The sequence below is a fragment of the Schistocerca nitens genome, chromosome 1 (assembly GCF_023898315.1).
Source record: "Schistocerca nitens isolate TAMUIC-IGC-003100 chromosome 1, iqSchNite1.1, whole genome shotgun sequence".
NCBI classification, from domain to species: domain Eukaryota; kingdom Metazoa; phylum Arthropoda; class Insecta; order Orthoptera; family Acrididae; genus Schistocerca; species Schistocerca nitens.
Genome location: NC_064614.1, coordinates 948,124,028 through 948,147,289, shown reverse-complemented (window position 1 = coordinate 948,147,289; position 23,262 = coordinate 948,124,028). Strand labels below are relative to the sequence as shown.

Below are 23,262 nucleotides of genomic sequence, written 5' to 3'. Positions count from 1 at the left end.
CACCTATATAACCTACGTTCTTTATTTTCTGTTCTCCAGGCCACATGCCTCAAATGTAATCTCAAAAAGTCTCACTTTTTCCAGTCTTTCATTGTTTATTTGGCTCATGGAATTTTGTGGCAGGGCGTGACCCCATGGAACAAAATATTGCTGCCATTATGAGTTTGCCACACCCATCTGATCTAAAAGAACTTCACACATTCCTCAACAAAGTTGCTTACTGTCACAAGTTTATTCCCAGAGCAGCTACTCTTGTCCACCCCTTGCGTCTGTTGCTGCGGAAATGTGCTCATTTTGTTTGGTCTGCAGTTTGTAAGCATGCTTTTGTGCAGCTTAAGGACAGTGTCTGCAACACATTGTGTGTAACAATCTTGCAACATTTCAATCTGGCAAGCATCTGGTTCTCGCCATGGATGTGTCCGAGTATAAGGTGGGGTCAGTGCTGGCCCATTACCATTCAGATGGCTCCAAACAGCCTTCAGCCTCTCCATCAAAAACACTCAACTCAGCTCAGCAATATTATTGTCAGGTGGAAAAAGAAGCTCTTGCTACTGTCTCTGACATAAACTAATTTCAAGTGTTCTTGTATGGCACAAAATTTCTTTTACTTACCAGCCATAAGCTCTTTGTTTCCCTGTTTAGCCAGTTGGCATCCTTACTAGACTTAGCCACACATTGTTTTCAGCATTGGGCTCTGTTCTTGTCCTGGTACAACTATGAGATCCAATTTTGTCCCTAGTCGCATACGCAGATGCTTTGTCCCAGCTCCACACAGGCCCTGACTCCTCATTCGTTCAGGAGAAACTGCTCTGTTCTCACCTGGATACAGAAGTAAGACATACGGCAGATAACTTCCCCATCAGCAGTTCCCATGTTGCCTAGGCTGTGGTAGTGGATCCATGCTTCAACAGGTTGTACACGTGATACAACATGGTTTGCCCGACAGTCCTCTGGGCCGGGCATCTGGCCCACTTCAGAATTAATATGCATCACACTATCACCTCTCCGTCTTGAATGGTGTTATTCTCCTGACAACAGAAGGGTCAGGTTTCCAGTAGCTCTGCGGCAGGAGGTCCTCTGCTTATTACGTTAGGCTTACTGGGGGATCTCCTGTGCAAAACCATTGGCATACCACCATGTGTTTTGGGTGGGTATCAGTCATATGGAACAACTTGTCACATACTGCCAGAAGCACCCGGGTCACCATGTGACATTGTGCACTGTCTTTTTCACCATGGCCAGCTCCAACACAGTCTTGGGAAAGAATCTACACTAATACAGCTGGTTCTTTTTAGACACTTTCTGGTTATTGGTAATTTATGCCTTGTTCTGTTTTTCTTTATGTCGTCCATCTATGACAGCATACATGATTGTCAAAGCCCTAGCAAAGATATTTTCCATAGAAGGCTTGCCTTGCATCTGGGTTTGGGCAATGGACCTCAGTTTGTGCTTCAATCTTTCAAGAACTTTTGTACACACGATGGCATTCACCATTTCACGTTGCCTCCCTTCCATCGACAGTCAAATGGCAAGGCAGGATGCCTTGTCTGAACATTTAAGACACAGATGCAAAAGTATGTAAAAGATTTTCTGGCCAAGGAGGCACTCTTTTTTTTCTTTTTTAAAGGTTAGGAGTCAAAAGTCACACTGAGCTCCTACATGGCTATCAGTCATGGACACTTCTGAACCTCTTGCTGCTGGGCAAACGTACCAGTGGTGCCACGTGGACCAGGACTTTTGGGTGGTGCCCTCATTAGATTCTGGCTGTTGTCCACAGACGACGCAATCAGCCTGTCTTCATGATTTGCACTGAAGATCAACTAGTGGCATGCCAACCAGTTGCATCGCAGTATGGATACAGAGCCTCCTGTTGAGATGTAGGCCAAAGTCTGACCACCACATGGGTCATGCAAGCCAGCCTGCCTATCCCGACAGTCAGGACTTCAGCAGCACTAATGGCAGGTTTGCTTCCTGCAGCAGGTGCTGGTGCCTCCCACTGAGCTGAGCAAGCATCGCAGTCAGCAGAAGCGGCAGCTGCCAAGTCTCCATCACCAGAGCCTCTCCTCTTCAATCCAATGTCATTACTGGCCGTGTCAGCAACCCTCGTCATGGACTCTAATGTCAAAATAGCTACTTGCACAGTACTCAAGGATGGGTCACACTAGTGTTCTATACATGATCTTGTTCATAGATGAGCTACATTTTCCTAAAATTACCCCAATAAACTGAAGTCTATCATGTGCCTTCCCTACTAAAGACCTTAAGTGCTTGTTCCATATCATATTGGTTTGCAATGTTACAGCTAAATATTTAATCACCATGACACTGTCAAGCAGCACACTACTAATACTGCATTTGAATATTACATTATTTTTCCTACGCATCTGCATTAACCTAAATTTTTCTGCATTTAAAGGAAGCTGTCATTCGTCACATCAAATATAAATTTTTTCTGAGTCATCCTTTATCCTCCCACAATCACACAATGACGACACTTTCCTGTACAGCACAGTGTCATCAGAAGACTATCACAGATTGCTGCTTGTTCTGTCAGTCAGATCATTTACGTACATAGAGAACAATAGAGACGCTATCATGCTTCCCTGGGATACTACTGATGATAACTTCGTCTGTGATGAATACACACTGTCCAGAACAATGTACTGGGTTCTATTACTTGAGAAGTCTTTGGAGCCACTCACACACATACCTGGTAACCAATTTCATATGCTTGACCTTTCTTAACAGTCTGCAGTGGACCATGCCATTAAATACTTTTAGGAAACCAAGGAGTACGGAATTTGCCTGTTGTTCTTCATCTATGGTTTGCAGGATATTGCGTGAGAAATGGGCAAGCTGAGTTTTTCAGCAATGATGCTTTCTTAATAAGTGCTGATTTGTGGACAGAAGCTTTTCTCACACAAATTTATTGTATATGAACTCATAATGCAGTTAAGAATTCTACATCAAATCAGTGTTAAGCATAATGATCTGTAATTTTGCAGAAAGTTTCTTTTAGCCTTTTTATATAGAGGAGTCACCTGTGTTTTTTCCAGTCACTTGGGTCATTGCACTCGGTGAGAAATTTTCAGTAAATGCAATAATAATCAATGAACACATTCTTTGGCATCCACATGAATAGCTTAGAAGCCCAGTAATGATTGACAAATCTTTGATCGAGAGGCAACAAACAGACGTGACAATGAAGCAATTGCAGCAGTAATTACTGAAGTACAATGGGCAACTAAAATAAGTAGTATTATTTAGGCCTACATGATCAGTAAACTAAATAAGAAGGCATTAATGTTGTTCCCTATGAGGAATTTGAAACATTTAACTCTGGATAGGAGAATGTAGAGCAACTGTGGCTGAAGATAGAAAAATAACTGATCAAGCACTGGATAGACATGTACCTAGCAGAACAAGGTCACGATGGGAATGATCCACGACACAGAGGCTCACAAAGAAGCTCCTAAAGAAATAGCAACTGCTGCACAATAGTGTTAACTGTAGCACTGGACAACAAATTAAGATGCTAAATGAAGTGCATTTGGCCATCAAAAGGGCAATGCTTGAATACTTCAATAACTTTCGAATCAGAACTTATTGAAATGTCTAGCAATCCCCAAAGGCATTCTGGCCGTGTGTACAGGGTGTCAGTGGCATCTAAGTTAGTAATACCACACTTATGAATGGCACAGGAATTGAAATTATAGATATCAAACAAAAGCAGAAATGCTGAATGTTCATTTCACATTTCCTCACAAAGGAATACAGGAGTATTGCGCCATTTTAATTCTTGCACCATTACAAGGGTGATGAACAACATAGATATTAATCTTAGTGGTACTGAGAAACAGCTGAAATCAATAAAAAAGAACAAAGCATCAGTGACTGATGGAATGCCTATCAGATTCATACAAAATTTGCATCCAGGTTAGCTCCTCTTTTAACAATGAGACTGTCACACCATAATCAAGTCCAAACCCACATGTAGGGTCATCGCTGAAGTACAAAACATAGCACTGAAAGTATGTTTATTAAGAACACCGACATAAACCCACAAGAGAACTGAACTCCTGGACACAGAGTGCTGCTATTTATACAAATATCAAATATTCCACAAAACAGAAACATTAAAAACACAAGAAATTTCAAGAACCTTCCAGAAATGTCAAATACTAAATAAAAAATAACTGCTAGTGCTTAGATTTAAACTGGATACTCACAGCATGCCTGCCAGTGATGCTAACTGCTATGCCACACTGCATGCACTACAGCTCACAGCATTTCTTCCTCTCCTGGAGAAACAGTGACCCACTGTTTCAGAAGTTTCCACTAGAGCTTACTACAGCTTCCTGGATCCAGATCTTGTCAATCGTCATCCTTATGGCAGCACCTAGCAGATCCTTACATTCTGTCCAAATTGTCACATGCTCTTCACTATGAAGAGCGTTGGAGGTAGCAAGTCTTTAGTTTCCTCGAATGAGAAGCCCCATCAGGACCGTAGTACACCTTCTTAAGGAGGACATGGATGACATCTCTGCCCTGTCTGCTTGAAGGGTCAGAATCCTACACTTCATATGTGACATCCAACAAGTGACGATGGATACAATAAAGCCCAAATTGGCACTTCAATAACTTTTCCGACAGTCGCACTTTCCACACAGACGTAAAAATACATATCAATCTCCTGAACGTCCATATGCGAGTCAGTTGTCTTGCTTCTCTGGTTATGGTGATGAGATGTTTCATGTAGTCATCCTGAGTTAAAATGAGAAAAGTATAGCCATTGTAGTTTCAGGCTTGTGACCATGGAGCAGTAAGAACAATGTGAAGCCTATAGTGTCTTATTTCACAGTTTTGCTGTATATGCAAATGTCGCAACAGGCAGTATCATATTACAACCTCTCTGACATTTACATGCATTGAGAGCATATCTTACAATGTCTTATTAAAGGGTCCTGTGAGACCATTTGTCTGTGGATGATAGGCAGTTCTCACCCTATGGGTGATATTGCAATGTGAAGTTACCTATGACACTAGTTTCAAATGGAAAATATTTCATGAACAGAGACTGTCACATAGTGCTCTATGCTTCAAAATTATGTCTTCTAAAAGGAACCCTGCCATTTCAGGAGCTGACAAAATCTTCTACAAATAATTATTTGGCAATAATTTTTTAAACATGTCTTTAGAGCTCTTTAGCATTCACACTATAATGTAATTACAGTGTATGCAGTGGTGGCTCGTGAATATACGTTCTGGGTGATCATAAATTTTTAGATTCAGAAAAAAAAGTGAAATTAACAGCATCTGCTGTATAACAGTTATGCATATCAACAAATTTATACAACTACAGCCACCGCCAGTAACAACAACAACAACATTAATATAAATAATAGTAGTAATAACCATAGTAATAATAATAATAATAATAATAATAATAATATGCATAGCTGACCTGACAAAAGAAAGAATTGTTTTTCGGGAATTTTTGGTTAAGTGAGAGTTTTCGCATTTTTCCATTTTTTCAGATAAATGTATAAGATTCCTAAGACATGTATTAGTTCACGGATTTACTTTTGGGCTGAAAAATCAGATATTCTTATGCTGCACCCACACAACTGTAAACTTCCTTGTTAAATGTTTGCTTGTAGTCATGCTTATTTGAGTTCGTCACTCTCTCAATCAAAGGATCTGTTCTCAGAGACCCTAGTTCCTTTGCAGTTAACTTTTCCTGGTAATTTACTTTTCTGTTCCCAGATTGAGATTTTCACTTGGCAGTGGAGTGTGCGCTGATATGCAACTTTCTGGCAGATTAAAGCTGTGTGCCAGACTGAGACTTGAAATCGGGACCTTTGCCTTTCACAGGCAAACGCTCTATTGACTGAGCTACCCAAGCACGACTCACGACCCGACCTCATAGCTTTACTTTTCTGTTAGCATTTCAAATAAATTCAACATAGTTCAGGTTTACACTGCACACGAAAGCTGATTTCTGCACAGTGAACAAACAACTACAAACACAAAATGCTGTTGGTGGAAGTGATTGAACTCAAATAGTAATGTCTACCAACATGGTCACTTGATGAGAATACAAATGATGTGCTGATATGCATAAGAGCCTAAGCACATCACCATAAATCCCATATTTAAGTGAATATCAGAGAAACCAGTGATACAACTTTTCATGAATTTGCATATATGCTATGTAGGCCTACAGCACACATAAACCTGATTCACTATAAGATCAACAGATTTCAGAAGCATGAGTAAATCCTACAAGCTCACAATAGATTGTGACATGCCTTAGGCCCTTACGATTCTCACAAGGGAAACTCCTCATTGTATCCCCCCTTCAGATTTAGTGGTGATATGACCTAAAGGATAGCCCATCAAAAACTGAACACAGATCCAGCGTGAAAACAGGAAGAAGGTGTATTGAACTGTAAAAAAACAGTGAATGGTTCGAACTTAACAAGTGCAATATTAAGCACACACTCAGAGGTGTGTTGTCGCAGTTAAGTGGTCACGGTGTTACTGTGAAGTGGACAAATCGTGTTCAAAACTCTTTCATTCCATTTGTTTTTATTTTTTTCACAACATTAAGAGCTGTATGTCCGGTCATTGAAACTTTTGTTCTCTTTCCGTAGTCTTGGCAGTTGTCATACTATACATTGGTTACAGAATATGAGTCACGTCGTAAGAATATGTTACTGTCACAAGTAAACGTGATGAATAGTGATACCACACAGATGTCTAACAGAAATGAAAAACAACAAATAAACAGGTCTGCACTATGTTATGACAAAGGAATTCAAGAGTCAAAACTTCCAAAATGGAATGCAAGTTCAAAAACGTTAAAAACATATGTTTTAACAGAGTACAGAGCAACTGTGTGATTATGAAATGGTCGCATTCATTTTTTTCAGCTTATGTGACAAACTATCATGTTTTCATCATATCCTTGGGACTGAACACATTCACATTCGCACGAACACCTAAGTTGCGCAAGGAGGCATATCTCACTCACTTACCAGGCGTACAAATTAGTTGTGTTGGTAAGAGATTCCTATCATATGACACACGTACTGTCACTAATGCCATGTATGATGCACCAGATGTGTTTTCAGTGGAGGGTTTGGTTGACTTGTCGCCTTGTCATCAAATGTTTGCAGTTCCCATGCGGAAGCCACTTCCTTTCAGCTGCTAATACAGTAGTTGTGCAGAATGAACTGTCATTAAAGGCCCCTTCCTTACACCTCGCTTTTGCAAACAGGCATTGCACCATGATACAGACACAAATTTGAATACAGTGAATAGCGGAGAAAAAATGTGGCACCCGGGGGATTAGATCACAAGTCACCTGCTTGGTAGTACACCATGACCCCTTAACCATGACGCCACCACTATTTCAGCTTACTCTATATTGCAGTTATTTTCCTTGGACCATTCACTGTTTCATTTTGCTTTTTTTTCCCCCACGCAGTTCAATACACCTTCTTTCTGTTTTTGTGCTTGATCTGTGTTCAGGTTTCGACGACATGTCCGCTGGGTTCTCTTGCCGCAGAATCGGAGGGGGGTGTGATGGGAGTTTCCCTTGTCAGCGCCTTACTGTATGATAAAATTCATAACTTAATATAGTATAACTCTTTCAGAAACCCAAAAATAGGTCTACCGTCAGTACAACTTTAACATATACTGACGACCAATCTAATTTTGCTGCAGTATGTAGTGACTGAATTAGCATATCTGAGGAGTGTGCTATCATCTAACAGGATTTGTGCTGAGTGAACAGTTATAAAAGTCTGCCATAGTGTGCTACCACCTGGTGGCACTGATGTAAACTTCTAATTGAGTGGCAAGGGCTACCTGTGCACATCGTATTTGGCTCATAAGGCAATTATGTCACACGAGTTACACAAGTGCAAAAGCTCCTTGAAATGAGCACAACTGATGGTGTGCTCGCCACCCTGTTGTCAATCATTCAAAGAAAAATAACCAATAAATCCACTAGATATCGAAAGTTAGGGTGTTGGTTGGTTGGTTTTGGGGTTTGATGGGGGCTAAACATTGAGGTCATCAGTCCCCAGTTCCAAACAGACATACTTGTAAAAGGCCTATACAGTAAAAGTGTAACCTCTGCACCCAGAGGGAGGGAACACCCAGGGGTACAGAGCTAAACTGAACACTGCAGTAACACAAAATAGAGGACACTTAAAAGGAGCAGAGCAAATAGGTGACTAGCGTAAAGCAGACTACAGTGGCTGATGGATCAGGTAAAAGGTCAACCTCTCAACTACAAATGGAGAACCTCCAGCTGGAAAGCATTGATAGAGGTACCAACACAACTTGTTACCATCAAAGACACTAATTTTGGTATCCACGCCACAATTAAAAGTCACTGGAGTGGGTGTAGCTGGAGAAATCATGCAAGAGCACCCACACTAGAGCAAGTGATAAAACCCAGCTGCACGGATAAAACGTAAAACTGAGTCAGCTATAGAGGCATCGTCACCTAGAATAAAAGGAAGTGCAGCTGGTAAATTAAAGGACTGCCGCAAGGGGGCTAAAAGGGGGCAGTCCATCAGAAGATGGACCAATGTCAGCAGTGCATCACGGCGACACTTGGGCGAGTTCTCACAACGAAGGAGATAGCTGTGGGTCAACTGCGTATGTTCAATTCGGAGACGGAAGAGAACAACTGAGTCCCTATGCGTGCCCCTCAAGGATGTGTTCAATACGGCCGTGGACAACTTTACCATGTGGAGCTTATTTGGCGTGTTCAGGGCAGACCATTCAGAGCTCCAGACATCGTGGACCTTGCGATGTAGGGCTGACCGGAGGTCTCTTTCCACGAGACCAAGCTCCAGGGGTGGTGAAGTGGTGGCCTGCTTGGCCAACCGATCGACAAGTTTGTTTCCTGGAATGCCGATGTGGCCCGGGGTCCACACAAACGCCGCTGAACGACCACACTTGGTGAGAGAAAAAATAGCATCTTGAATACCGTGCACCAAAGGCTCCCGAGAAAAACACTGGTTGAATGCTTGCAATCCACTCAGGGAGTCACTGCATATGACAAATGACTCCCCAGGGCAGGAGGAAAGGTGAGCGAGTGCACGATAAAGAGCAACCAGCTCCGCAGTGAAAACACTGCTCCCACAAGGCAGGGAATGCTGCTCAATGTAGTCGCTGTGGATGAAAGCAAACCAAGTGCGTCTATCGACCACAGAACCATCAGTGTAGACTATATCTGCATCGCGAAACTAGGCAAGAAGAGCCAGGAATTGTTGACGAAAACTGGCAGGTGGAACGGAGGACTTGGAGTCGCAGGACAAATCCAAGCAAAGCCGCAAGTGATGGAATGACCAAGAAGGGGTAGAAGAAGAGGGCCAGAAGGATGGAGGAAGGGGAAAGGACTCAAGTGACGAGAGAAGGGAACGAACGCGGACTGCGATCGGGAGACCCGACCTAGGCCGCCGTCGTGGGGAGGAGAGTGCAGAAGATGGAAAAAGTAGCCTGCGGTTTGGGTGGTCGGGTGAGGCACGGACGCGGGCGATGTATGATGCAAGCAACTGTTGCCGGCAGAATCGTAGGGGAGGGATTCCAGCTTCTACAAGAAAGCTAGTGACCGGACTAGTGTGGAAGGCACCTGTCACCAGTCTGACGCCACAATGGAGAATCGGGTCGAGGATCTGCAATGTTGAAGGTGCTGCTGAGTCGTACACCACGCTCCTGTAGTCGAGATGGGACTGGACTAAGGCCTTTAGAGCTGTAGGAGAGTTGTTCGTGCAGCCCCCCAAATGGTGTGGCTGAGGCAGTGAAGGATGTTGACGTGCCGCCAGCACCGTTGTTTAAGCTCACGAAGATGAGGTGTCCACGTGAGCTGAGCATCAAACAGCATGCCAAGGAAGCGATGCATCTCCTCAATACGAAGGAGTTCATTGGCAAGGTAGAGCTCTGGATGGAGATGGACCATGCGATGACGACAGAAATGCACCACTCGAGTCTTGGAGGCTGAGAACTGAAAACCATGGTTGGATGCCAAAAAATTTACCTTACGGATAGCTCCCTGCAGCCGCCGTTCAGCGACAATGATGCTTGGGGAACTGTAATAAAGACAAAAGTCATCGGCATATAGAGAGGAACAGACCGATGAGCTCACTGCAGCCGCAAGACCATTAATCGCCACCAAAAAGAGGGGAACACTGAGAACCGAGCCCTGCGGGACACCATTCTCCTGAATATGAGCAGAGCTAAAATATGTGCCAACTCGAACCCAAAAGGAGCAATTGGAGAGGAAATTCTGTAGAAAAATTGGAAGTGGACCCCATAAGCCCCATTCGTGCAGCATAGCAAGGATATGATGGTGCCAGGTGGTATTGTACGCCTTCCAAAGATCAAAGAACACAGCAACTAGATGTTCTCGCCGAGTAAAAGCTGTACGAATAGCTAACTCTAGCGAGGCTAAATTGACGATCGCTGAGCGGCCCAGACAGAAGACCCCCCTGTTGCTGGGTTAGGAGGCCCTGAGCTTCGAGGATCCACATGAGCCGCTGACTCGCCATCCGTTCCAGGCGTTTGCACATAACGTTGGCAAGGCTGATAGGACGATAGCTATCAACCACCAGCGAATCTGCACCAGGTTTCAGCACTGAGATGGTAACGCTATCCTGCCAACAAGTTGGGAAAACGCCCTCCGTCCAGATGCGGTTAAACGGGGCGAGTAATTCACCCTGACAGTGCGCCGATAGATGGTGAAGAAACTGGTTGTGAATTTGGTCTGGACCTGGAGAGGTATCGGGGGAAGCTGTAAGGGCACTTTGGAAGTCCCATTCACTAAACGGGACGTTGTATCGTTCCCAATGGTGCGTGCGAAATGACAATTGCGTACGCTCAGCCTGCTCTTTAATGGCGTGGAATTCTGCGCTGTAGCCTGCTGTTGCGGAAATACGAGCGAAGTACTCTGCCAGATGTTCAGCGTTGGTGATTGGGTCAGTACAAAGTGTACCCCAAAGAGAAAGGCAAGGGACAGACGCATGAGGGCGAAAGCCAAAAATGCGCCGAACCCACGACCACGCCTGGGATGGGGAGGTGCGAGAACCTATGGTGGCAACATATCATTCCCAACAGTCCTGTTTGCTACGCCGGATTAACCACCGAGCCCGGGCCCGCAGCCATTTAAAGGCAACCAGATTCTCTAGGCAAGGATGACGCCGATGTCGTTGCAGGGCTCACCGGCGGTCCCGGATAGCTTCTGCAATCTCTGGTGTCCACCAAGGGACTGACTTACGCCTTAGGATAGTTGAAGAGCAGGGGACAGTTGCCTCGGCAGCAGAAACAATGGCAATAATGACCTCGTCCACTGCCAAATCAATGTCACCAGGAAGACGAACAATGGCCATAGTAGCTGAGGTGTAGGCTGCCCAATCAGCTCCACGAAGAGACCATCGTGGCAGATGGTTAGGAGGTTGGGATTGAAGAAGAGAAACCAGGATAGGAAAGTGGTCGCTACCACTAGGGTCGTCATGGACTCTCCAACTGAGGTATGGAAGAAGACCTGGGCTACTAAGAGAGAGGTCAATGGCCGAGTATGTGCCATGAGTCAAGCTAAAATATGTGGGAGCACCAGTGTTAAGGAGGCAAATGTCCTGCTGTGCCAAGAGAGCCTCAACGTTCCTATGCTGGCCTGAGATCTGGGCCCCACCCCATAAAGGGTGGTGGGCATTAAAGTCCCTCAAAAGGAGGAACGGCGGGGGGAGCTGGGCAAACAAGGCAGCTAGGTCAGCAAGAGGGACAACCTCATCTGGGGGAAGGTAGAGGGAACAGATGGTAAGCTCCAGTCCTGCCCGAATTCTAACAGCCACAGCCTTGAGAGCCATGTGAAGTGGCACTGGGGCACTAGGAACAGTGGCAAGAACATAAACACAGACACCGCCAGAGACCCTGTCGTATTCTATGTGGTTCTTATAGTAACCCCGGTAGCCACAGATGGAGGGGGTCCGCTGAACAGGAAACCAGGTTTCCTGTAGGGCCAGACAAGTGGCAGGGAAGCGGCACAAAAGCTGTTTCAACTTAGCAAGGTGGTGGAAAAAACCACAGCAATTCCATTGAAGGATAATGGTATCCGACTGAAAACATGAAAGAACATGTGGGGGGGATAGGTTACGCCTTAGAAGCACTCGCCGACACAGATTGCAAAGTAGCCTGATCAACTTCCATAGGAGCTGCGGGTTGAGCAACATCTAGCTACTGAGGGGACGCTAGATGCTCCACATAATCTTCAGGTGCAGTGGTGAACTCCTTTTCTGTCTCTATGTCCTTCTCCTTTTGCTTTTTCTTCTTTTTGGTAGGGTCCCGTTTGTCCCTCAGTTTATCAGGCTGGGTGGGCTTTTCCGACCCAGTCTCATGGACCGAGGAAGACCTGGAAGCCCTACGGCCCTCAGGTGGTGCGTTTTTCAGCCACTGGCTGACATCTGGAGGGGCAGTAACCGTGGAAGGGAGGGCACCAAGCGATCCCTTCCGCGCGAGGGGAGCCGGAGAAGGCGGGCACTTCTCCGGCGCAGAGGTGGGGACTGAAGTCCCCAAGGAAGGAGGGCTTGTTACTCCCGATGTTGATAACAGGGGAGCAACGGAAGAAGGTGTTGTCCCAGGAATAGACGGCCGGGCTGGAGGGCCCACAAAAAGCGTCTGAGCTTGGGGGCTCGTCGCCAGGGACGGCGACATCAAAGCTGCTGCAGCAAACGTCGATGAAATGCGCACAGGGTGAAGGCAGTCATACTTGTGTTTAGCCTGTGTAAGTGAGCCTGTCCAAGATCTTATACTCCATAATCTTCTGTTCTTTTTGATAAACTGCGCAGTCTGACGAGCAAGATGACTGTTTCTGTCCGCAGTTGACACAAACAGGGGGCGGCAAACGCAGAACATTGGGGTGGGGGGCACGTCCACAATCCCCACAGGTAGGGTTGGCGTCACATATCGATGACATATGCCCAAACCACCAGCACTTAAAGCAGCACATGGGAGGAGGGACATAAGGCTTAACATCACATTGATATACCATCACCTTGACCTTCTCAGGCAGGATGTCTCCCTCGAAAGATGAAGGTGCCGGTGGCGACCCTACTATCTTTAGGTCCCCTAAAGACACATCGTACAAACTGGACACCGTGGCGTTCCAGATTTGCACAAAGCTCTTCATCAGACTGCAACAACATGTCGCGATGAAAAATAAGTCCCTAAACCATATTGAGGCTCTTATGAGGCGTAATGGAGACTGCAACGTCACCGAGCTTTTCACAAGCAAGCAATGCCCGTGACTGTGCTGGGGATGCTGTCTGTATGAGGACTGCTCCAGACCTCATTTTAGACAGGCCCTCAACTTCTCCGAACTTGGCCTCTAACCTTTCCACAAAAAACTGAGGCTTTGTGGTCAGAAATGAGTCCCCATCTGTTTGGCTGCAAACCAGAAATCAAGGAGAATACGTCTCACCAGGTAATTTAGACCACCGTTCCTCCCCTGGTGTGGACAGGGAAGGGAACGATTGGGGGTCGTACTGTAAAGCATTGAACTTTCCTTCCTTAGAGACTCATGCTTGCGCACTAATCGTAGTTCGTTTCATGGTGGTCCCACGAGCAGGTAGGGGAAGCAATGTCCACCCAGACAGAGCCCCGCTTGCCTGGGTAAACCTAATACAACCGGGGGCGGCAGGTTCACCACAGGTCGCCCACTAGCAACTACCTCAACAGCCATGCGTTTCCTCGGCGCACAGTACACCTTGAGATTGTGTTTTTTTCTTATAGAGGTTCATACCATCCTCGTGACCCAGGCAGTTCAGCCAAGATCCCCAGGCTCTGTATCATACAACATTCCACTGTCGCACCTTACGGTGGTTGTTGAAGCACGCTCAGAGCTTACGGTATTGAGGACTGGTGGCGCTTCCCAGACCGCAGCTCAGGGACCCCGGGGTCGCCAAGCCCATACCCAGCAGCTAAATGCTGAGGGGAAAAGTTAGGGTGTTCATGTGCTCTTACACAACAGTTGCCACTGAGTGTATGGATGGGCTATGTAGCAGGTGGATCACATTGTCAATCTACTGCAACAATGCTAAATTAAGTGTTGCCACTATTGCTACAATTATTCCTCTTTGGCTAATGTGGTTTCCACTCAAGTTTTTTTTTTTTTTCTGCAGCATGGATGGTTACCCAAAAGACATATGTAAGCCATGCTGATAACTTTTATCTCTTGGCATTTTTTAAAGTTATTTTTATTTATATTTTTACTATGTTACTATTTGAGTAAATTGTTGTTTCTTTGGTCAGAATGACAGCTTACACCGCTACTTAAATGACTTGGTAGAAGCCCAGGTTACCCAAATGACTTTGTTTAAGCCCAACTGATAATTACATTTCCACATTTTATAATAATTTTTTTTTACTATGTTATCATTTGAGTACATTGTCGATACTTTGATGTAACCACAGCTTACGATGCTACTTAAATGACATTTTCAAGCCCAGACTGCAATTTTTAACCGTGGATTTTTAGTATTTTTAAAATTTTAAATATATATTTTGATGGTTCCATATGTGTGTTTGCGGTTTTTGTAAATTGTTAAATCCTGTTTGCAGTGACCGTACCAAATATGAATTCAGTTTCTATATAGATACATTGCGTAATTAATGCTATAAAAATGTGTTTACAGAGCCTGCCTTAATTATTAATTAGCAATCATTTTGTAAACATGTTTTTAGAATTGTTTCCTATATGTTTCAGCTAGCACTCTGTAATGTAATGACACAGCTGATTTTAAATAACAAATACATGTTACACTAGACAACTGTCAGCCCAATTGTCAATGCCTGTCCTTTACTAGTCACAACCTTTCAGTCTATCAGTGCCCTGGCTGCAATGATGCACTCTGTTGTGAGTGCCATAAGACAGATGTATGTGGCGAATAGCTGAATATAATTGTTTTAATTTTAACTTTCTGGTGCATCAGTCTTTTAGTCTGTTATGTACCAGCCAATTCATGAGAAAGAGTACGCGCACGCACACACACACACACACACACACACACACACACACACACACACACACACACACACACATCTGATTCTGTATCTTACAGTTGTTTTGCCTATAGTCACATTGTACAATTGCTTTCCAGATCTGAAGGGGGTAACTTTGATTACCAAAACCAGTTATCTAGAATAAAGGTTATTATTAGCAATCTTGGCAAATAAGTTTATCTCACTGATCTATAGTTCCACTCTTCACTGCCACTCACACTAAGACACCCACTGGTGACACCTATACTGAGAAAATGCTGCTGTGCCCCTTAACTCAATTCTGGACTCCATACTCAACTATGTGCTACTGTTCACCGGACAAACTAAACTAAGATAAAACCCTTGTGAAAGCAGTAAATCTTAATCAAGTACTGGAGCGTGACAAGGTTGGTTGGTTAGTTGGATGGTTACCAGGACCATACTACTATGTCATTAGTCCCTTTGTCCTCAAACAGACAGGTCTATATAACTAAATCAGAGATAGCACACAATGAAGAACCCAAGGGAAGAAAACCACGAAGTCCATCAACGTCAGCGAAGCTGAGATAAGGGAAAAAAAGAAGAAAGGGGGATGAAGGAAGAAAGGCAAGTAAGGGGTCCATTCTAGAGAGCAACCCCTGAAAGCTGAGTGGACTGAGGGAACATACACCCCCCCCCCCACCCCCCGCCGCCAATTACCAGAGGTGCTCTACTCTGAGACTGCTTTGGAGATACTAGCAACACGGACAGGAAGAGAAGCAAAGAGAGTCAAAAGATGAACAAGACCACGTGAGATTTGGGGGGGGGGGGGGGGGGGAAGAAGAGTACAAGACCAGGTAGGGTGAGGATCAGGCTGGACCACCAAGCCCAGACAGCTGCAGCTGGCTCTGGGCAGAGGAGAAACAGTGTGTTCTGCCAACCCCTCAATGGGCCGATAAGGTTAAGTGGCCCACCTTTAAAGAAAATGGTAAAAACCTGCTTCATGAACAAAACGTAAAACTAAGTCAGCTGCTGGGGCATCTTCTCTTAACACCAGGGTTAGTGAGTCAGGGAGATTGAGTCTGCCATAGGGCAGCTAGGCTGGGACAGTCCAGCAAAATGTAGGCCACCGCCAAAAGGGAGTCGCAACAGAGGAGATGACCATGAACCAGTCGAGTATGGCTGACGTGGAGCTGGCAAAGGATGGTAGTAGAGTCCTTGCAAGAGGCCTGCATGGAGGACCTCTACAGATTCAGAGTCTCCTTTATCACCTATGGTTTGTTTGGTGAAGTCAGAGTGAACCATTCCGTACTCCAGACACCTAAAACTTGATGGCATAATACCCATCACAGGTCTGTTTCTTGAATACCGATCTCAATAGTCATTTTACCGGTAGCCAGTTTGGCCAGACTATCAGCGAGTTCATTCCCCGGGATCCCGATGTGGCCAGGGTCCAGACGAAGGTCATTGAGTGTCCACACTGTTCAATAGCATACAGGGAATTCTAGATAGCTATGACCAAAAGGATGGCGAGTGTAGCATCCTTGCTTGCAAAATGCTCAAGGATTTGGTGCAGAAGATAAAGGACACACCAGTGCAGGAACGGATATGCTCAAGAGCGTGAGAGATGGCTACCAACTCTGCAGTGACAACACTACAGCCATCTGGCATGGAGAGCAGTTCAGTACGTCCCACATGAGTATAAGTAAAGCCTACATAGCCAGCAACTATCGAGCCATCAGCTTAGACTACTTCTGCGCCCTGGGATGCACCTAGGATGGAGAAAAATTGGTGGCAGAGGGCCTTAGGATGAATCGAGTCTTTCGGAATTTGTGATTAGTCAAGCGGAAGCTTTAGCTGAGGGATGCACCATGAGGGTGTATGGCAGTGGTTCCAGAGGAGAGAAGGAAGGAGAAACAATTGAAAAGTTCACAGATGATTGATCACATGCAGACTGCGATAATAATTCCCGATTGGGGCCGCCATTGCAGGAGATGGATTATCGTTTTTGGAAAGAGGAGACAGTGGTTTGGATGCTTAGGGGAGCTGTGAATGTGGGTAGCATAACCGACAAGCTGTTGTTGGCACCTGATCCGCTATGGAGGGACTGCAGACTCCACGAGTATTCTGTTTATAGAGCTAGTTCGAATGGCTCCTGTCAAAAGTCAAACCCCACAGTGGTGTATCAGATCCGGTATCCGCAATGCTGAGGGCGATACCAGACTTCCATAGTTGAGGTGGGATTGTATCAGGGGTTTGTAAAGCTGCAGAAGGGTAGTGCAATCTGCACACCAGCTGGTATTACTCAGGCAGCGAAGTGCATTAAGATGCAGCCAGCACTTTCACTTGAGCTGGGGAGGATGGGGAATTCACGCCAATCAAGGCCAGTTCTAAAAAGCGATAAGCCTCCCCCACATTGAGCAGTTGGTTATCAAGGTAAAGTTCTGGTTGTGGTTGAATGGTACGACATTGACAGATGTGTATAACGTGTGTCTTGGCAGCGGAAAACTGAAGGCCATGGATGAAGGCCCTTGCCTGTGCTTTTCATATGGCACCATGCAGTCAACGTTCAGCGACACCCACATTAGAGGAGCAATAATAGAGCCAAAAGTCATCAGCGTATGTAAGGTGATACCAAGGATGCCACAGCTGCTGCTACACTATTGATGGCTACTAGAAAGAGAGACACACTCAGTACAGAACACTTGGGACCCCATTCTCTTGAATATGACGGGTACTGTGGGAAACACCAACTCAAAACCGGAACATCAGGTGCGGTAGGAAGTTCTGGATGTAAATATGAAGTGGATCCCAGACACCCCACTCTTGTAAGGTAGCACAGATATGGTGTCGCCATGTGGTGCCATAAGCGTTTTGCAGGTCAAAGAAGAGGTGTTGATGTTAGGCAAAAGCTATTCGGATGGCAGACTCCAAGTAAAACAGATTATCTATGGTGGAACAGCCTTGCCGAAAACCACTCAGGGATGAGGGATGGAGCCAGGAGACCACAAGAGTCTAGGAGCCAACACAGCTGCTCACTCACCATCCGTTCAAGCAACTAACAGAAATCACTGGTGAGACTTATTGGACAATAACTATCTCTATAGGGTGCTTAACAGATTCATTACTTTGACAATGACACTTTCTAGTCATTGTGAAGGGAACTTGCCCTCACTTCAGATGCAGATAAAGATGGCAAGGATATTATGCTGACAGTCCACAGGTACATGCTTGATCATTTGGTTGTGGATGTGGTCTGGCCCTGGGTACGTATCAGGGCAGTGGGCTAGGACAATGACGAATTCCCACTCACTGAATGAAGTATTATATGGCTCCATGAAGTATTATATGGCTACGGGTGGTGTGTAGTAAAAGATAATTTCTTTCACTCCACCTGCTGTTTTAGGACATGAAAGACAGATTGATAACGCTCAGACAATGAGGCTTGAGCATAGTGCACAGCAAAATGTTTGGTGGCGGTGTCTGGGTCGGTGTAGTCAGCACCATTCACGATACTACCAGGTATACCTTGCAGGTGTCTGGTATCCACAGAGATGTCTGATCTTAACCCAAACCTGTGAAGGAGAGGTACACGGTCCATACCCAGCATTCTCACTTCTGTCTTTTTATTAGGTGGTGGACCCAAGCACGCAGTCCCTTAAAGGGAATGAGGTGCTCCACCGATGGGTGTCACTTATGGCATTGGAGAGCCTGCCTATAATCTCAAATGGCCTTCGCGATTTCCGAGAACTACAACGGTGGCCAGTGACCTTGTTTTCACCCCACAAAGGGCTAGGGGCATTGAAATCATACCAAGAAAGATGGGGGTGGGGGGGGGGGGGGGCTGAGAAACCAATGTAAACCGTATGGTCTGAGACTCTTCACCATCAAGAGGAAGACACACTTTGCAGACGGTAATATCACGAAATTTACTGGCACAATTTGACCTTTGCCTCTTCACACACTTCAGTGCCATGCACAGAACCTTCTCGGCCACTGACATTTACATTTGCAGCCCTTGTTTTCTCCCGTCCATCCACTGGAGGGTCCACGATGGCCTGTGTTGTAGAGACAACTACCTGATCTTCCTGTCTCTCCGTCAGTGTCACTCCTGTGGATGCCTGCCCACATGGGCTTTCAGCAGTGCTGACCCGAGGAACAGGCGATCACTAAATCAGCTGCTGAAAGAATGGCTGTAGTTGTAGTCTGGACTACCTCATCGATATCTCCATATGGCAGGGAGCTAAGGTCAACAGCAGAGGCAAAAGCATCCCAGTCAGCACTATGACTGTTGATTTTTTTTAAAAATATCAGGAATCCAATACATCAATTTTCAAAAAATTATGATTACTGGCTCTCAATATATTGAAAAAAAAAAAAGTATTGACATATCGGCGGAAAAAATATCAATGTCCTGCCTATTAAAATATTGGCTGCACATTGTATATATACTGCTGATTTTAGACCTGTATATTTAGATATTGATTTATTATTAGATATTCTGTAAATCAACAAGCTGATAGCTTGCATGTCCTCCTCATAGCAATACTCAAGTTTTTGTCCCAGTTCGGAAATATAGTAGATCTGGAGCTGAAGACTACCTGGCCAGTAATCCCTATCCATTACTCAGAGTCCCCGTGTCCCAGTGACGGCGGGTACATACTAATTGACATACATGGGGAGTTATCAGTTCAGCAACCAATGGTCAGGGCGCTACCACCGTGCAGGTACTTTATGGCCCCCCATAATGTGATGGCTACCATGCTAGGTTTGGAAATACGGAAGCGTCCGATCCCGCCCGTCTGCTTTGACCCATGACGTCACAAATATGGCGGAAACAAAAACAAACACACACACACTTTCCACAAGAAGCCTAATGACACTAACGGGACAAGCGCGGGAAATGGGGTGTTTTGGGTGAGGGGCAAACTAAATATAAACACATTTAGACGCCTTGCGTAGCTACAACGTGTAAGTGAAGACAGCCATGCATGAATACCCACCCACCTCCCCAGGGGTCGTAACCCCTGCAACCCATAGAAGATAAAGATGCTTCAGTAGCTGATTAGTGTTTTTTGTCTTTTTAAAAAAAAAATCTCACGGGAGAGAACGAACAGATCAGAAAGATAAATATAATAAACTAAAACAGAAATTGGAGGAAACAGATAATTAAAATAAGTAATAAATGTTTTTAAATAAAAAAAAAATCTCACGAGATAGAACGAACTGATCAGAAAAGTAAATAAAATAAGATAAAACAGAACTGGAGACAGCCACACTCAAACCATACTCCGCGCCGTCATGACGTCACACACGACAACACCCTTACGTCACGGGTCAAAGCCGACGCGTGGGATCGGACGCTTCTGTCGACCCCTAGGTTTTGGATGTACTACCGTATTAAAGGGAAGGGTTCACAGACAGGAAGACACAAAGGAAAGCACACACCACACTGGGCGACATATCCTGAACAATTCGCACTCATGGAGCATTTTGAAAATTGGTGACAGGTCAAACCCAACAATGGGGACCCTGTGTTTATGTAATGAAAAGTTGTAGAATATGCCGGAAGTTGAAACTTGAGGCCCAATCATAAGCCAGATCCAAGCAGGTTCAGCACCAAGAAAACCATCCAATGGACAGGCAGAGAGGAAAATGGATAGTGAAAGTATAAGCATGCAGCACGCAAAGGAAGTAATGCTGTAAAGTCTGGAGCCCCATGGCAGCCAAGGAGATACTAAAGAGTTGTGAGCCTCTGGGGGATGGGGAATGTGACAAGGTACTGTGGTTTTTGGATTCCTCCTCCTTTTGTTTTCCCAGTTTAACGTCATGAAAATTTCCTCTCCAATAGCTGACAATAGTCTTGGTGATACACAAGCTCCTTGTCTGACTTCTCTTACAGATCTATAATTCCCCTTTTTTTCATGAATTCTAATGGCAGTGGCAGCATTCATGTCTGTATTCTTCAATGTACTGTCACTGACTGAACTAATGCCTACATTCTCTGGGGTAGTTAATGCCGATTACATTGGAATGGCGATTTTTCAAAATCAATGCAGCCCAGACATTCATGCACGTTACCTTGTTGTGTAATTTTGTTCATCTGTTGCAAACTGACCACTGTGATTTAGTCATTTATAGAACTGGTTTGTTCCTTTGCTTTATTTGCTTTTGTAGTCACTAAAGAAATATGAAAATCAGTAAGATAAATAACATTACAACTTCTTGAAATAAATTGTTGTAGCTTCATCATAGGTTGCATTGAGAAGTACCTGTTTTTTAATTTTTTTTATGGTGACTAGTTTCAGACACCTGGGTCCAGTTTCAAACCATCCGTACAGGTGATACCCCATGTACAGAAACCGCTCCTGCAATAACCTAAGCATTATGTGGCCAACTTAACAACAGGCTGTTGTTAAGTCAGACATTTACTGCTTCACTTACAGCAGAGGCAATTACTGTATATGGGCTGTTGCCTCTATTTCTATGATTTCAAAATAAACACAGGTGTCAGAAACCAGTTACATTCAAGGAATAAAAAATAGTTCTCAGAGCAACTTATGACGAAGCTACAACTATTTGTTTCAATTACAAGACAAGTTGTGGACCTATTTTTTACCTGCAGCATACTGCAAGTTCCTATAATATTTCTACTCAGTAGCTCACTGAAAGATATATTCTAGGATGGGTCAAACTCTGCCACCTGCTTTACCTACAACTGAGCATATGTGATGGTTCAGTTTGATATTCCTACAAAATTTTACATCCAGATGTTTGCATGAGTTGGCCGATTCCGACTGACACTCATTGATATTATGATCGTACGATACTTTTTTCCTTCTTTATTCGTTTTGTGAAGGGCATAACTTACATATATGAACATTTAAGGCAAATTAACGATCTTTGCACCGCTTTGAAATAGTAACACGGTCTCACTGAATATCTGTGTGACTTCTTTCAGATAGTACACAACATGAGCACTACAGGTCCCAACACACTTCCCTGTGACACACTTGAAGTTACTTCTACACCTGACTATGACTCCCCATCCAAGTTATCTTTCTGTGTCCTCCCTATTAAAAAAATTAAGTCACTTCAGCACAAACAATTCACGCTGTTTTAGCGGCTATTCTGTTACGGCTTTTCCATTTTTTCACTCGGCGTTTGCTACCAATACCAGATGGAGGAAATTTACAACATTCAGACAAATGCATTTTATTTAACAAAATATTGATGTTCTGGGAATATTACACTTACGTGGGATCGCTTCGTAATATGGACCTAATTTGTGTAAATTTATGTACAGAACATTTTAACACTGCACTACAGGAATCACCAAATTGTTTGTTAGAAAGATAAGTTACTCACGGTTTTCTTGAAGATAACACGTCTCCCTTTACCCTTTGGAGTAAGAGGCTTCGGAAGAGCGTATGGATTTAATCTTGTTTTGTAATTCCGCGTACTTCTTCTACTCTTACGAGTTGCAATGCGTGGGGCTGTTTCTTGGGACTTCGACGACTGTGAAGCAATGTCTTCATTCTTGGGAGGGCAAGAGGTCTTAGTTACCAAATCACAACAGTCCACACACACGAAGCCATCGGCTGTCTGTTTCCAAAGTTTACTTTCAGTTACATTACACTTATAGCACTCAGGCTTTATGCCCAACGGCATTGTATCATCTAACATTCCACCATAACAAAACAAATACCGATTGTCACTTTGATGCAAGGAGTTTCGAAATTCGAACCTCCTTGCTTTGTAGAATCTGTCAGAGATGCCAACGTTAGCTCAACGAAATTTTTCACGGATACTGATAAAAAAAAAAAATCTACATTTTCAGGAAACAAGGTATTCGCAAAGTTTAATCATTTCATGGAGTGGAAGAAAGAAGACTGAGAACTTTGGCGACGGAGAATTAGTACTCTGTTAGAAATGCCATAAATTCCGTGCGAACTTTAGGAATGTTTAGGAACTGGTCAACGAAAACGACTTTCATGATGTGTAAAGACTGTCAGCGTTACTGATTCATATACACAATATTTATTTATATACATTATACGGACAGATACCACTTAAACACTTGGCATGGAGAGCTGAAGTTGTGTTGCGGTGTGCTGTAGGACGTCTCTGGAGATGCTGTCTAGCTCGTCTTCATTGGCGCAGCTGTCTGCCTGTTCGTGAGGTCGGTACTGGCTGAGTAGGTGGTACTGGAGGTGCCATCGTTAGGTA

The 23,262-nt window shown here is 44.5% G+C and overlaps 1 protein-coding gene across 1 annotated transcript in view; it reads right to left on the bottom strand.

Moving 5' to 3' along the window:
- LOC126194393 (GATA zinc finger domain-containing protein 1) overlaps positions 1–22,803 on the bottom strand; it is a 65,357-nt gene extending 42,554 nt beyond the window's left edge. Inside the window, exon 1 of the mRNA XM_049932762.1 lies at positions 22,402–22,803. Within this exon, the coding sequence (XP_049788719.1) occupies positions 22,402–22,719 (318 nt within the window). The 5' untranslated portion in view covers positions 22,720–22,803. The remainder of the gene's footprint in view (positions 1–22,401) is intronic.
- Between the last annotated feature and the right edge of the window lie 459 nt (positions 22,804–23,262).